Source organism: Camelus dromedarius, chromosome 26, assembly GCF_036321535.1.
Source record: "Camelus dromedarius isolate mCamDro1 chromosome 26, mCamDro1.pat, whole genome shotgun sequence".
NCBI classification, from domain to species: domain Eukaryota; kingdom Metazoa; phylum Chordata; class Mammalia; order Artiodactyla; family Camelidae; genus Camelus; species Camelus dromedarius.
In genome coordinates, this window is record NC_087461.1 from 16,290,090 (window position 1) to 16,304,405 (window position 14,316).

At 36.6% G+C, this 14,316-nt stretch overlaps 1 protein-coding gene across 2 annotated transcripts in view; it reads left to right on the forward strand.

Moving 5' to 3' along the window:
• MINDY3 (MINDY lysine 48 deubiquitinase 3) overlaps positions 1-14,316 on the forward strand; it is an 85,541-nt gene that overhangs the window by 43,072 nt on the left and 28,153 nt on the right. For both annotated transcript variants that reach the window (XM_064479417.1, XM_064479418.1), the window contains one exon: positions 3,021-3,101. In XM_064479417.1, coding sequence (XP_064335487.1) covers positions 3,021-3,101 — 81 coding nt within the window. The remainder of the gene's footprint in view (positions 1-3,020; positions 3,102-14,316) is intronic.

Below are 14,316 nucleotides of genomic sequence, written 5' to 3' on the forward strand. Positions count from 1 at the left end.
CTCAGATAGATGAAAGGCAGAACTCTTTGTTACTTACACTTCCAAACAAAAGAAAGCTACCAAATCGGGCCAAAGAGGAAATGACACCTGGGTGCAGGGCAGCAGCAAGCTGCAGCCCTAGGAAGTTGAGGTGGGAGTTGGGATGGTAACTATGTTTCATGGGCCCTTTGTGGACTGACTGCCTTGAATAGTTTCAGTGAGCTCTGGGGCGTGGGAGTTGTCCCTCCTTGTCTGGTACCTTGCTCCAGGGCGACGCACAGTGGCTGGAGTATGGGGGTCCCATCAGGGAGGTGGTTGGGGTTTTGACTTAATCTGTCTTTTTTAAGGGAATTGACCAGCCCCTAGTCAGGCCTCAAAACGCAGTTAAGATAGTGATTTAAAAAAAAACAAAAAACAAAAACCTACCTATTACACTGTGGTGCTCATCTGTATATAACTCTAGATGTCCTTCTGAGATATGTACAAACATTTACTCTTTACCAAACATTTAGAGAAATGGCATTAAGGAAGTAATTGTGTTTGTATTAGTTTTGTGAATCTGAACAATTCCCTGTTCTTTGATAGTGTAGCAAATTGCCCTTTAGAAATGAAATTAACATTTTGATTACCATTTTGGCCACATGTGTTCATTAACACCCATGACACTGTCTCTCTCACGGGCTCTCTAGATAGCTGTCTCCTCCCTCTCTCACCCTGTGTGTGCGCGCGCGCGCGTGTGTGTGTGTGTGTGGACACTTGCATGCGAGATAAAAGGCAACTCTGAGTGCTTTTGGCTGTGCACTTTAAAAAAAATAGATATACAACTTAGATATCATAAAATTCACCATTTTAAAGTGTGTAGTTCATGAGCTTTTAGTATATCCACAAGGCTGTGCAGTCATCACCAGTAGCCAATTTTAGTATGTTTTCCTCACCCCGTAAAGTTCCTGTGAACCCTTTAGCTGTCACTTCCTCACTCCCCCACAGCCCTTTCTGTCTCTGTAGTTTTGTCTATTCTGGACATTTCATCTAAATGGAATCCTATTTAGGATTGTGTGTGTGGCCTTTAGTGTCTGTTTCCTTTCACTTAACCTAATGTTCTCAGTGTCCAGTCATATTTTAAACGTATTAGTATTTCATTCCTTTTTATGACCAAATAACATTCTATTGTATGACACATCAATTTGTATCAGTTTTGTTTATCTCTTTATCAGTTGATAAACATTTCGGTTTCTGATTTTTGTCTGTTATGAGTAATACTGCTATGAACATTAATATGTAAGTTTTTTGTGAACATGTTTTTATTTCTCTTGAGTGTTTACCCAGGAGTGAACTTACTGGGTCATATAGTAACTATATGCTTAACATTTTGCAGAACTGTCAAACTGTTTTCCCAAGTGGTGGCACCATTTATGCCTTCTTGATTTATTTATTTTTATTATTATAAAACACTTCATGAGCTCAGCATTTACCCTTTGATCCTAAAGTATATAATCTTATCCTTATTTCTTACTTCTACCTTAATTACACACACATACATACACTCTGACACACACACACACTTCTTCTAAAAGAGTAATTAAACATCTAAACTTTTCAGCACAGGAGGCATGATGTAATGGAAAGCTGCCACATTAGGAGTCGGGAAACCTGAGTTCAATTCCAGCTCTATACTAGTTAGCTGTTTGAATCCAGACCAAGCCCTGATCCTGTGTATTTCTCAGTTTCCGTATGTAGAACTGGAGGTCTTGCACTGAACACCTCTAAAGCTGCTCTAGTCTGAACCTGTGATCAGAGCTTTTCCTTTTTCTTTGTCCTTTTGCTGTGACTCTTCTCTGTTGTCCTTAAGCCATTTGTTCTCCTCGACTGGTTCACTGTTGCCATTAGCACATCCGGCTCACCCCTCCCATCATGGGTTTTACTATCCACAAATACCAAAGAGCCTGTTTCCCACTGCCCTCCTGATGATGTGAATAAATTCCAAATGGTGGTCGGAAATGGGGCCTCCCAGCAGGGTTTTTGGCTGCTTAGGGAATAGTTGGCCCTGACTGCTGTGAGTAGCCGCTTAGAATTTCCCAATTCTAGGGAGCCTGTGTAAGAAAAGAAAATTCTGCAGATTTTATTGGTAAGTTTAGTTGTTTTTCAGTCCAAATCTTTGTCCACCTAAGATTGTGGGTGATTGAGGTGAACATGATTGGATTTCACAAGTCTTATTTGTTGTTGTTGAATTTTAAGCTTCCTTTTTCCTCTATCACACACACAAAAATGATACTCTTAAATTTGGGGTACTATCATTTTTATAGATTAAATATATAACCTTAAAGGCAGGCTATAAAGTATAACTTTTTGTACATTTTAGACACTTAATATTGTAAAACTTTGAATTTACCTTCTACCATGAAGAATCAAATGACAGACTTCTTTTATATTCTTAAATGTTTGGGAGTATATATTTTGCTATAGAGAAATTATTATATTGCTCCATGGTCTTTGCAGACAGGGTGTTCTTTATCTTTAGTAAGAGAAAAACGTCACACAAATATGAAGAGAAGCATGAGTAAGAATAGACAGGGTGTTCTTAAGGATTTTTCCTTTTACTTACTTATTCATAAGTCTACTTACTTGTTAATTTTAATTATTTTCCTGATAAAGTAATCATCATCAAGTTTATAGTGTCAGAGTTTGAGATACCAAGCTAGAATTCTAGAAGTGTCGTTCTACCTAGGATCTTTAGTAAAATCTGAGAATAATTCTTAGGGCTAAACTAATTCCTTTTATCTGTGTTACCTTTGATGATGATGATGATGATGATGATGATGTGGTGTAAGTGTCCAATGTAAGCTTATTAGCCCTGATAGTCTTTATAACACTCATTTGGACAGTCAGCATTTGACCTTAATGGGGAAGGCATTCTGGCACAATCCATTATTCCATTTAAATATCAATAAGACACTAGTTATGCTTCAGATATTCATTGGCAGATATTTAACAGACAATATAAAGTTTTCATTTGTTTATTTATTTTGTTACATTTGTTCTAGGTTGGTTCTTACTTGAAATCTCCAAAATTCCCTATTTGGATTGTTGGCAGTGAAACTCACCTCACCGTATTTTTTGCCAAGGTATGCTTATAGCAGGATTTTTTTCTTTTAAGTATGACATTAGACAGATAAATAATATAGGTCCATATTTAGTTTGAATCTTTGTGCAGACTTCAGTGTATTTCCTCTGACAAATGGATTGTTTCAAAATCTAAAAAATTAATTCTGAAGAACATAACTGTTGTATTGCTCTGGTTTGGGGATCACTTTAGTAAAATCTGTCATGATTTAGTTATAATTTCTTTATCTTTTCCAACTTAAGAACTTTAGCTTTTGATTTTTTTTCAGGAATCTCTTGTGATATGGTGAAAATAATTGAATTTAAAAGTTTTGGGTTGATCTTTTGTAGAGAAAATCTTACTTATGTGACAAAATAATTTTAGTTATAACATCTAGGAAAATATTTTTAAATCTGTTAATAGTTTAGTGATATAGAAGTCAGTTGCTCTTTTAAGAGGGAATATTTCCTATAGTTTTAATATATATAGTTACCATATTGAAATAGGTTAAATGCATTTGAATATGTTTATTTTAAAATTCTTAAACTCTTTCTAAGTCCCAGCCTTTATAATATTTCTTTCTCTTTGAGTGGCTAAGAGCATTGAAGCCAGACAGCCTTTATTAGAATCTCAGCCTTGCCACTTCCTAACATCCCTCAGCCTCTTTTCTCATGTCTTTAAAATAGTTTTAATAATAGCACTTTGCTCTAAGAATTGTTGTCAAGCTTTCATATAAAGCATTTAGCAGTACCTAGTACAAGTTGAATGCCCAGTAAATCTTAGCAGTTGTCATCATCATCATCATTGCCTTTTTCATTTTCCTACATTTATTATATATTTTTGGTATGCCTACACGGAGTAAAAGGAGAAAATATATGTAATTATATTTTTGAGGTTTCTTAATTCTCTTGCACTTTCCTGCTTACTCAGCATGATTTTTCAGCTTATATTTGTTAATGTTAAGTTTGTATCTGTAAGAAGTATGAATTATATAAATTGTACCAAAGGCTGAACTGACAGTGCTGTTTTTTGGATCTTTTATTTATTGCTGTATTTACTTTTATTGTGCTGGCGAATATCCAGCTAGTAGATGTAGTGAAACACACATACATACCGTTCCTTAAACAGAAAAAGCTGTAAAATACAACTCTACAGGTACAGACCTTTCTGATTTGTTACATTTCATCTGACAGCTTTGCTGTTAATTTCCCTCCTGAAGTAGAGAGGAAGAAGTTAAAAGCAAAATGTAAACCAAAGAAACTAAACAACGAATTCCTGAGTGAGGATTTCATCATTTGACTAATTTTTGTGTCGTGTTACAAATTTCCAGAAAAGGAAATCAGTTCCATTTCACATACAGAAATGTATTTTCAATCCAGTTATTAATCATTTTTATCACCAATCCTATTCTTTAGCAGTAGGAAAACTAACAAATGCTCTGAAGCTATGTAAGCATCAAATATAAAAGGTAATAAGGTGAAAATATTTTAAATCTTAAACTTTATGATTGATATTTGATTAATGAATTTGTTGTCAAAACAGCAGAAGAGGTTTCACAGGAGGTTAACACAAAGAACAGTGTCAGTTGACCTATGTAAACACACACACTTTGTGTTCAAGCCTTGAAATGTTAGGGATGTTGAAAGAGTCATGGGAGTGAATGAGACCCACCTTTCTGTGAAACAGACACTTCTTACTTGCCTGTCCTGGTCTTCTGTGTTGATCCCGTAGCACTTGGCCCATCGGGCTGTTGCATTTACCACACAGTGCACAGTTGCTCCTTCCCATGCCTTTTTCTGCATGGCAGTGGTCAGCAGTGAGCCTTGTCTGGGGCGGGGACTCTCTCATTCATCTCCTTTTCCATAGACCTCAGCCACGGGCAGTGAAAGTTGAATTGGAGCTATGAGGTACATTGAAAAACAAAAACCCCTGCCACACCAGTTGTAAGCCTGACAAAACAACTCAGGGTACACCATGGAAGTCAGTCAGGGTTTTTAAATCTGTCTTCATTTATTTGCACCCCTGAACTACTACTAATCCTGATAGGAAGGTGCACACACACGCGAAGTGATCAAAGAGACGTTTGTGGTAGGATAGTAGGTTCTTTAACTATTATATATAATAACAACCATATGTTTCAGGTATCTTATCTCTCTTTAAGAGCTCTTAAATTTTATCCTCATTATTATTATTCCGTTACTTACCGTTTGCATTTTCCATATCTGGCATATAGAATGACATAGTGTGGGGGTTCGTTAGTTTAATGAATAAAGCCTTTACACAAATTTTCTATAGTTGGGTTCCAGCGACATTTATAGCTTCTAAAAATATTTTTTCATGACTCATTCTGAAGCATCTTAAAAGCCTGGGTACTTCCTTTTCAGTGAAGTTTAGAGCAACTGAATTTGGATTGCTTGAACATGTTATCTTTAAAAAGAGTTGCAGGTAAATAATTTTTTGTTTGAAATAAAGTATTATAAAACTGGAAGAACACAAGTGGTAAATGACATTGATAATACTTGATAACATTTACTGGGTCCAACTTCAAATTTTTTTCAAGTAAAGTATTTATGTAGTCTTCACAGTATGGAAAATACTGTGTACACTTTGCTGTTCTTCACATTATAATGGGATCTATTATTTGGTCATTCTTGAATATTTATATGTTAGAGCAAGTAATTTTGGCTGTGAGTTTATTTTTATTATTATTTTTGATTTTTGGTTTATTTGATTTTGGTGGGTTTGTTCACTTTATGTTCCTGGCCTGAAATAAACAACACAGTTTTTTTGGGGGGGGGGGGTTGGGGTTCTTTTCCAACCCTCCCAGGAGCTTAATGTAAATGTTGATATCTTTTTCTATGAAACTGGTGTGTTTGTCCGTGTATGTATTTAATGTGCTGACTTCTTTGAGCTGATTATGATAAAGTAAAAACACATGTTTTAAGGTCACAATTTTCAAGGTAGTCCATAATTCGGCATTGTTAGATGCCTTTAAAAAGCAGTAGACCTGTTTATGTATCTTACACACTGGAGGTGATAGTAGTGGCAGTTCCCTTCCTTTAATTTTATACCATTTGTCAAATATTTACAGGGTATATAATAGGTGCCTGGCATTATGCCGAGCTCTGTGAAAACGGTGGTGAGCAGAAAGAGATTAGGCGCCTGGTTTTATGGAGGTGTGCATTCTAATGAGGGAGGCATTAATCAAAGAATCACACTTAGAAAATTACAGCTGTGATGGGTGCTAACAAAGCGCAGGTCTGGAAAGCTAGAAGGGAGATTAGGAACGTTTCCTTGAAGAACTGATGTCAAAAATGAGCACTGAGGCATCAGTGAGATTAAACAACAGGAAAAGGAGGGAAAAAGAGCATTCCCTACATAGGAAATAGTTGGAGCAAGCAAACAGCGGTAGAACAAAGAGCTGTGTGTGAACAAATGAAAGAGAAGAGCAGGAGCCCTGAGAACTGGGGGCAGGGACAGGAGGTCGGAGGAGGCTGCAAAGGTAGGCAGCCCACACGACTCTCTTCCAAGAGTACTGACAGCCACTAGACTTTAAAAATCCATGGTGGGAGTAGTTTGGGAGAAGATAGGAAGGAAGGGAACAAGACTGAAATTGCATTTTGAAAAAATTCACTCCGGGTAATTGGGAAAAACAGACACACTGAAGGATAACCTGGGGAGGGGGTAAACAAGACGTGTAATTTTCCTGGTAAGCAAAGAATGTAGTTTGGTCCAGGGTAATGATGGTAGAGATGGATAGAAGTACAGTCGACCCTTGAGCAACACGGGTTGGAACTGAGCGGGTCCACTTATACACAGATTTTTTTCAGTAGTAAATACTACATAATCCTGGGTTGGCTGGATCTCTGGTTGCTTGAATGTTTGGATACAGAACCACAGAAAGAGGAACCATAGATACATATGGCTGACTCTTAAGTGACATGCAGACTTTCAGCTATACTGAGGGTCAGCGCCCCCATCCCCTGCATTGTTCAAGGGTCAACAGTGTATAAACTCAAGGGATTTATTCCTGAGTTAAACTGACAGGACTTGGTGAGAGACTGGCCTGGATAGGTGAGGGGTGAGAAGTCTAAGGAGACATATGTTTTTAACGTATGATCAGATCTTAGAGACTCGGAAAGAACCCAGCAGCTTTGCTCTTGCTGAATGTACCCCTTGATGATTAAAGCAATTTCTTTTTCTTTGGGCAAATTGACCAGGTCAAAAGGAGGGATTAAGATACTGCATGCAGTTTGGGATACCTCAGTGGAACCCTGCCAAATAATCCCACAGGGAGGTTTATTTATAAGTCCTTCCCACATAGGCAGTGCATTTTAGTTTCTCAAATATTAGCAGACCACCAAGGATCAGACATTTGAGGAATGCTTACATAAAGACCAGAAATCAGAGCAAATAGGGGAAAAGGCACTCAAAAAAATAGAGACAGTGTAGGATAGTGTAGGGATAAAAAGAGAACGTCAAAAAAAACCCAAAAACCATAAAAGAAATTATATCCACAATACTATGGAGGCTGTGAGAAGAGAACGTTTTGATCAACAAAAGAGAAACGGAAAACTTACTAAAAGAATTGAAAGACGCACTGGAAAATTCTCTTTCCTAGATCATTGCAATAGCTCCCTAACTGACGACTATGCTGTTGCCCTTGGTGGAGCTATAGTGTCTTCTCAATTCAGCAGCTCAAATGAGCCCATTAAAATGTAAGTCACTTCATGCCACTGTCCTGCTGAAAACCCTGTCAAATATTGGTATAAAGGATTCCTGCACTCCTTCAGGTCAGCATTCAAGGGTCATCTCCTCAATGAAGCCTTCCCTGGTCATTGTTTTTTTAGAAAAGAAACCCTTTTCATTAACATTCTCCCACTCACTCTCAAAACTAGATATTTTTTAATTAATTATGTGAAATTCACATAACAAAATAAGTCATTTTCAGGTGAACAATTGAGTAGCATTTAGTACATTCACAGTGTTGTGTAACCACCACCTGTATCTAGTTCCAAAACACATTCATCATCCCAAAGTAAAACTCCGTATCCATTCAGCAGTTACTCCCCATTGCTTGTCTCCAGAACCCCAGCAACCACAGATGTGTTTTCAATCTCTATGATTACCTGTATTGGATATTTCCTATAAATGGAGTCATACAATATGTGACCTTTCTTGTCTGGATTCTTTGCCTGAGTATAATGTTTCTGAGGTTCATCCTCACTGTGGCATGTATCAGTGCTCCATTCCCTTTTCTGGCTGAATGGTATCCCATTGTGTGCATGTGACACCGTGTATCCACTCCTCGGTGGGCATCTGGTTTGTATCTACCTCGTGGCTGTTGTGAACAGTGCTGCTGTGAACATTCCTACACAAGCACTTATGTGAGTCCATTGTCAGTTCTCTGGGAATTTGGATATATACCTAGAACTGGAATTGCTGGGTCATATGGAAATTTTATGTTTAACTTTTGGGGGCACTGCCAAGCTGTTTCCATAGCAACACCATCATTTTACATTCCCACCAGCAATAAAGAAGGGCTGTCAGCTTTCCACATCTTTGCCAGCACTTGTTATTGTCCCTTTTTATTATTATTATTTTAATTTTTATGATTATAACCATCCTAGTAGGTAGTAAGCGGTCATTGTGGTTTTGATTTACGTTTCCCTAATGACTAATAATGTTGATCATCTTTTTATGTGCTTTTGGCCATTTGTATTTAGAGGATTATCTATTCAGAACCTTTGCTTATTTTTGAATTGGATTATCTTTTTATTGAATCAGAAGATTTCTGGTTCCTAGGCACATACGGTATATTTTACTCATTTGTTTTATATTTTATCTGTCTCATTAGTAAGCTCTATGGCAGCTGGATTTTTGTCTGTTTTGTCTCCCACTGTTTCCTAACACCTAGAACAGTGCCAGGCACGGTGTTCATGCTCTGTACATTTTTGTTGAACAAATGAACAAATAAATTGGCAGAAAATACTGAAGATTTATTTCATATTGTGATCTAATCATATTGGTACTTGATAAAGGGGGAAAAGAGGGCTTAAGGGTGCTAAGCTGTCTCTGATCATAAGAATTCAATAGATCCCTAAGCTTATAAATCAAGAAATAATGGTTAATGCATGCAATATCCTACATGGAGACAAAAACAGAAGAACTTGCTTTTACTCTTCTGGCTGATCAACTTAAATACACATACATACACAAATTATTTCTCCAGATTAGTGAATAAAAACAATTTTGATGAGTATTTATAAATAAGCATTGTCACACTATGTACTCTATCATATTTAAGATTTGTGTTTATGGTTTGAAGATGGATAACAAAATTGTTCCTGTTTAGTGAAATAACTTCTTAACTGTATTTTGGTTTTTCCTTTTGAGATGAACAGTTTACTTTTAGGACTCTAAGTAATTACATTTTTTTAAAGAGGTTAGTTTGTGATTTTAAATTTGAGTACCAACCTGTTTAATTTTAATAAAATCATCTGATATTTGAGATGTTCAGTGACCCAGGACTTATTTTTATTTCATTGGAGTCTTCTTCCCAACCCATGGGGAGTCATTTAACACATTTTGTAGGATTGGTAAAGATTTTCCACAGTTCAATTTTATTTGAAAGTCAGTGGTGAAAATAAATTTAGTAGTTAACCTTTATGAACAGGTTATGAAACTTCAGATTGATCATTTATAACCATCTTTTTTAAACCATCTTTTTATTGAGGTATAGTCAGTTTAAAATGTGACAGTTTCTGGTGTACAGCATAATGTTTCAGTCACACATCTACATACATATATGCCTTTTCATATTCTTTTTCATTACAGATACAACCATTATAGATATAACTTCTTTATCTAACCCTCAAGTTTCTCAAATTTAACTTTCTGCCATGTTTTATAAATAATCTTACTTTTCTATCCAACATAGACAGGGTCATCTTTTTTATCTTAACATCTGTGTCTGTGAAACAAAAATTATATTGTGCTCTGATATATCTTAGAGAATGTGGTTGAAAAAAATGTATACAAGCTCTCCTATATAAATTGGAGTTTTATACTTAATATTGAGGGGGGAAAGCACGGAATCTCACTGCAGGGACCTTTTAGAACTTACTGTCCTCAAGTAGCAGGGTCCCACAGAATCCTGTAATAAGAGGATGTAGGTGAGGTTAAATGCACTACGTAAATGGACTTCTTCAAAGAAAGAAACATGATTTCTATTAAACGGGGTGGAGAATTTTCCATGCTGGCCATCTGAGCTATGGCAGAGTAAAACCTTTGGATCTGTACAGAGAGGGAGGGGACCCTTTGGGCATGGGCAGTGTTCCCAGACATCTTTCCGTGGTACTTTTGATGAGATTAGTTGAAAACTTGCAAACCTACTGCACAAGTAGAAGACATGATTTTGAATTGTAGATGCTTAATGAATTTAGAACCTATATTTAAACTTACTTAATATGTTTTGAATTGCTTCCTTAAGTTTTTGAAAAAGAAAAAATATCTTACTATTAAAACAAGTCTGTGTAACATTTGTTTTACAATAGGTTAAATCTTTTCTTCTTTTAGGAGCCAGGCCTTTTCATACTGAAACATAAGAATATACTTTAAATGCCCAAATATTACCTGATAGAATATTTGGACATTTGTCCTGTTACCTTTTTCTACTCTTATCATTTTTCCCTTTGCCTCTTTGACTTCCTTTTTTATATTTGGGTTCTAAGATTAAATTATTTGGCTCACTTTGATCATTTCTTCTTGAGTTGGAACTAATTATGACATTAATTTTCAATGTGAATTCAAGATGAGGGCTTTAAATTTTTAAAATATGATATTTTAATATTTTTAGAATTCTATGTATAAAACAGAGAAAAAATAAATTTGTAGTTTTTGTTCTTTACTGTGCATTTGAATCTCTGGGCTGACAACTGCTGATCCAACATAAAAATAGTTGGAACCTACATGTAACATCTAGTTTCATCTTCAGATCAGTGACTGATTTCCTTGGTAATCCATTTCAAACTTTCTTTTGAAGTTGGGAAGATGGTTTTACGTTCCTCTTTGTTCTCCTTTATGGTCATAAAAGGACTCTTTGTATGAGTGTCGCCTTTGACCTTTCCTCCGATAAAGCAGTTTTCTTTTTACGTAAGAACACATGAAAACGCATTTCTGTTTAAAGGTAAAATGTATAGAGACACTGAATTTAGTGTGAAGGAGAAACAAAACATTTAACTGTTCCTGCAGTTAAGCTGACTGTTCTTACAGTGGTATCTGTTACTGGGAATCTAGATAGAATTCTTTCTACAGAGCAAGCTCCTTTTGTGTACTACTCTTTGGTGTAACATTAGCAAGACTACTGCAGTTACGTATTAGAGCCCTTTTTCTAGGGCGTTTAAAATTTGAACAGTTCTACTTTACCATTAATACATTTCTCTCCATGTAATAAACACAATCTTAAGGAAAAGAAGTAAAATAATTATAGATTATATTTGTTATAAAGAAAATCCACCTCTATGTATCTTTAATTACTGGGTAAAAATCTTGGGATTTGGAATATAATTAAGTTCACAGGTGGGCATTTTGTAATAGGGTTTTCTTATGTATTAATGCAGTTTAGTCACCCCATCCATTTATTCTAAGTAAATATTAGAGTTTATGCATATGTTTAAATTTCATGCCTTAACTGCTACAGAAGGGAAGTGAATTTAAGAGGTAAAGCATTAATTTTTATAGTTTAAATCATAACTTGTAAAGTTTCTGTATTGGTTTTTATGAGTATTTTTCTCTTTAGTTATTTTGATCATGTCAGTGATGTCACCCAGCTTACTGAAACTAGCCCCTCTTCCCATTTGAATTTGTTTCTTACAACTTTGTTACAGTAGAACCCAAATAATTGTCCAAACAAGATAAAATACTGCTGACAGAAAGGCCTAAAGGTGTTCTGTTGTGAGTCAAGTCTATCAGTTTTAGAATCAACATTGATAATTGATATGAATCAAGTCTATCAGTTTTAGAATCAGCAACCTCTTCAGCTGTCTAGAATTGATGAAAATAATTGTAACAAGTAAGAGTTGGTAACAGAAAAGATCTTATAGAGCATCTTTAATGTATGATAGTAAATGTCACCAGTTTATGGCTTTGTTTATTCTCCTGTGCTTCTGCTTTTGTTTGCCCAGAATGTGATCATAATCCTACTAAGCGTTCATGGTCCAGCCTCGACATCTCTTGTGTTGTGACTGCTGCTCCTCTTACTCCCTTGTTGCTCCTGTCATTTCTTCCAACTTCCTATCTTCTTGTATCTGTGATAATACCTGATTTATGTGTTTTCCCTCAGTGCCTGGTAGAGTAAACACCAGGTGCACTGTGCTAAGTATGCGTGAAATGCAAAGGTTAACGATACATTGTAGTAGTTTACTGTTTACTTTTTCTGAGTGTTTCCTGTGAGTCAGGCACTGTGCTAATTTTCGTCTACATTTTATAGAGTGGGGCCAGTGAAAAACAACATCTCCTGGCTAAAACAAGGATTCAGATTCAAATCTGACTCCGGAGCTGTTAACTATTTCTATCCCTTAGGAAAACAAACAACAGAAAAACCAAATTATTATACTAGGACAAAACAGAGACTAAAAGAGGGGAGAGGTGGGTGCAGAGAAAATGATACGTGAATTAAAGGTCATGATAAATATGTTTTAGACTTGCATGAAATGAAGGCTGCATTCTAAGGGTGGGAAAAGATTAAGCAAAAAGACAAGATGTGGGATGTGAAACTTCATGCTATATTTGGAGAATAATAATTGGTTCAGTAGGGCTGAACCATATTCATACTAGGAGATTAATATGGAAGCAGAAGTTGGGATCAGAGGCAATACACCTGGCATAATCGTTTCTTCTCATACTATCTTCACTATACACTGTTTGCATGCTTATCTCAATATAAAACACTAAACGTGAATACCCAAGGCGTGACTGTAAAGGTATTCGTGGAAATAGAACAGCCTCTTTAAGAGCAGTAAGAACTTCTCTTAAAGCTGTAGTAAAACTTTAAAGTATTAGAAACTGAGCGCTGTAACTGTTTTTCATAAACCGTGCTTAAAGTAGCAGAAAGGGAGGCAGGATTGCGGTGGGTGGGGGGGTGTCAGGTCAGGGATGTCCTCACTTCGCATTTATACTAATCCAAGCCTACCAAAAGCTTCATGACTAGTATTGTGCGGACAAATACCAGTCATCTTTCCAGGCATTCATTTTCATCTGAAAAACATGAAGTCTGTGTATATGGAGGTTCCCGCCAGTGCAGCTCATAGTGTTAAAATCAGCGGCAGTGGGTAGCATGAAGGAAGAGCAGAGCGGGAAAAGTCGGTCAGGGGTGAAGAGGAAGAGCAAATATCCCTGTGACACAGCAAAATAAAACCCCAGCCAGAAAGACTAGCTTTTAATTCCTTTTGCTAGCTTCCTGACGTCACAACCCTAAAATTTGAGCGATCTGTACAGTCATATTAAAGAAGAGGGCAATGGGAGCAGTCCACCTAGGCAGGAGGGATGTTTGACCTCTGAAATTGCTTAGAACTACCCACATATGATGATGATGATAAAGTAGAACTAGACCAAGTCAGTTTTATTGTCCTTAAACGCTGCAAACACCCTCTTTTTGCCTTTGCTGGGGCATGCAGTTCCCACCATACCCCTTCTCGAAACACACACCCCGAAGCTTCTTTCTCTCTTAATTTACATGTTGGCTGCACGTGTCCTTTATGTGCCTTCCTCATTCTGTGATGACTTGAGGAGCAGCCTCCATCAGGAATGGGCAGTTCTCCTGGTGGAAAAAAAAGAAGATAATTGGCAAAACCACAGATGACATGTAAAGCTTCTTTTAGGAGCTAGCAGACTGTCACTTCTGCTTCTATTTCTCTGGCCAAAACAGTGACCTGGCCAAACCTGATGTCAGTGAGGCTAAGAGGCAGACTCCTCCCACAGAGAGATCCTGCAGGTCCTGTAGCAACAGTGATTATACTCTTAAAGGGAAACACAAGGAATTGAGAACAGTAATACCATCTGGTGCCATAGGTTACTGTATGTCTGGGGGATTTAAGAGTTTAAATTAATGGAAAGGATATAAAGAGTTTTACCTAGAAATAAGGAATTTTTTGACTATCAGACTGATATTTGCCCAGGTGCTGATATAATAACTTTTACCATTTAAAAATGTCAGATAGTCATTTTTTTCTTGAATT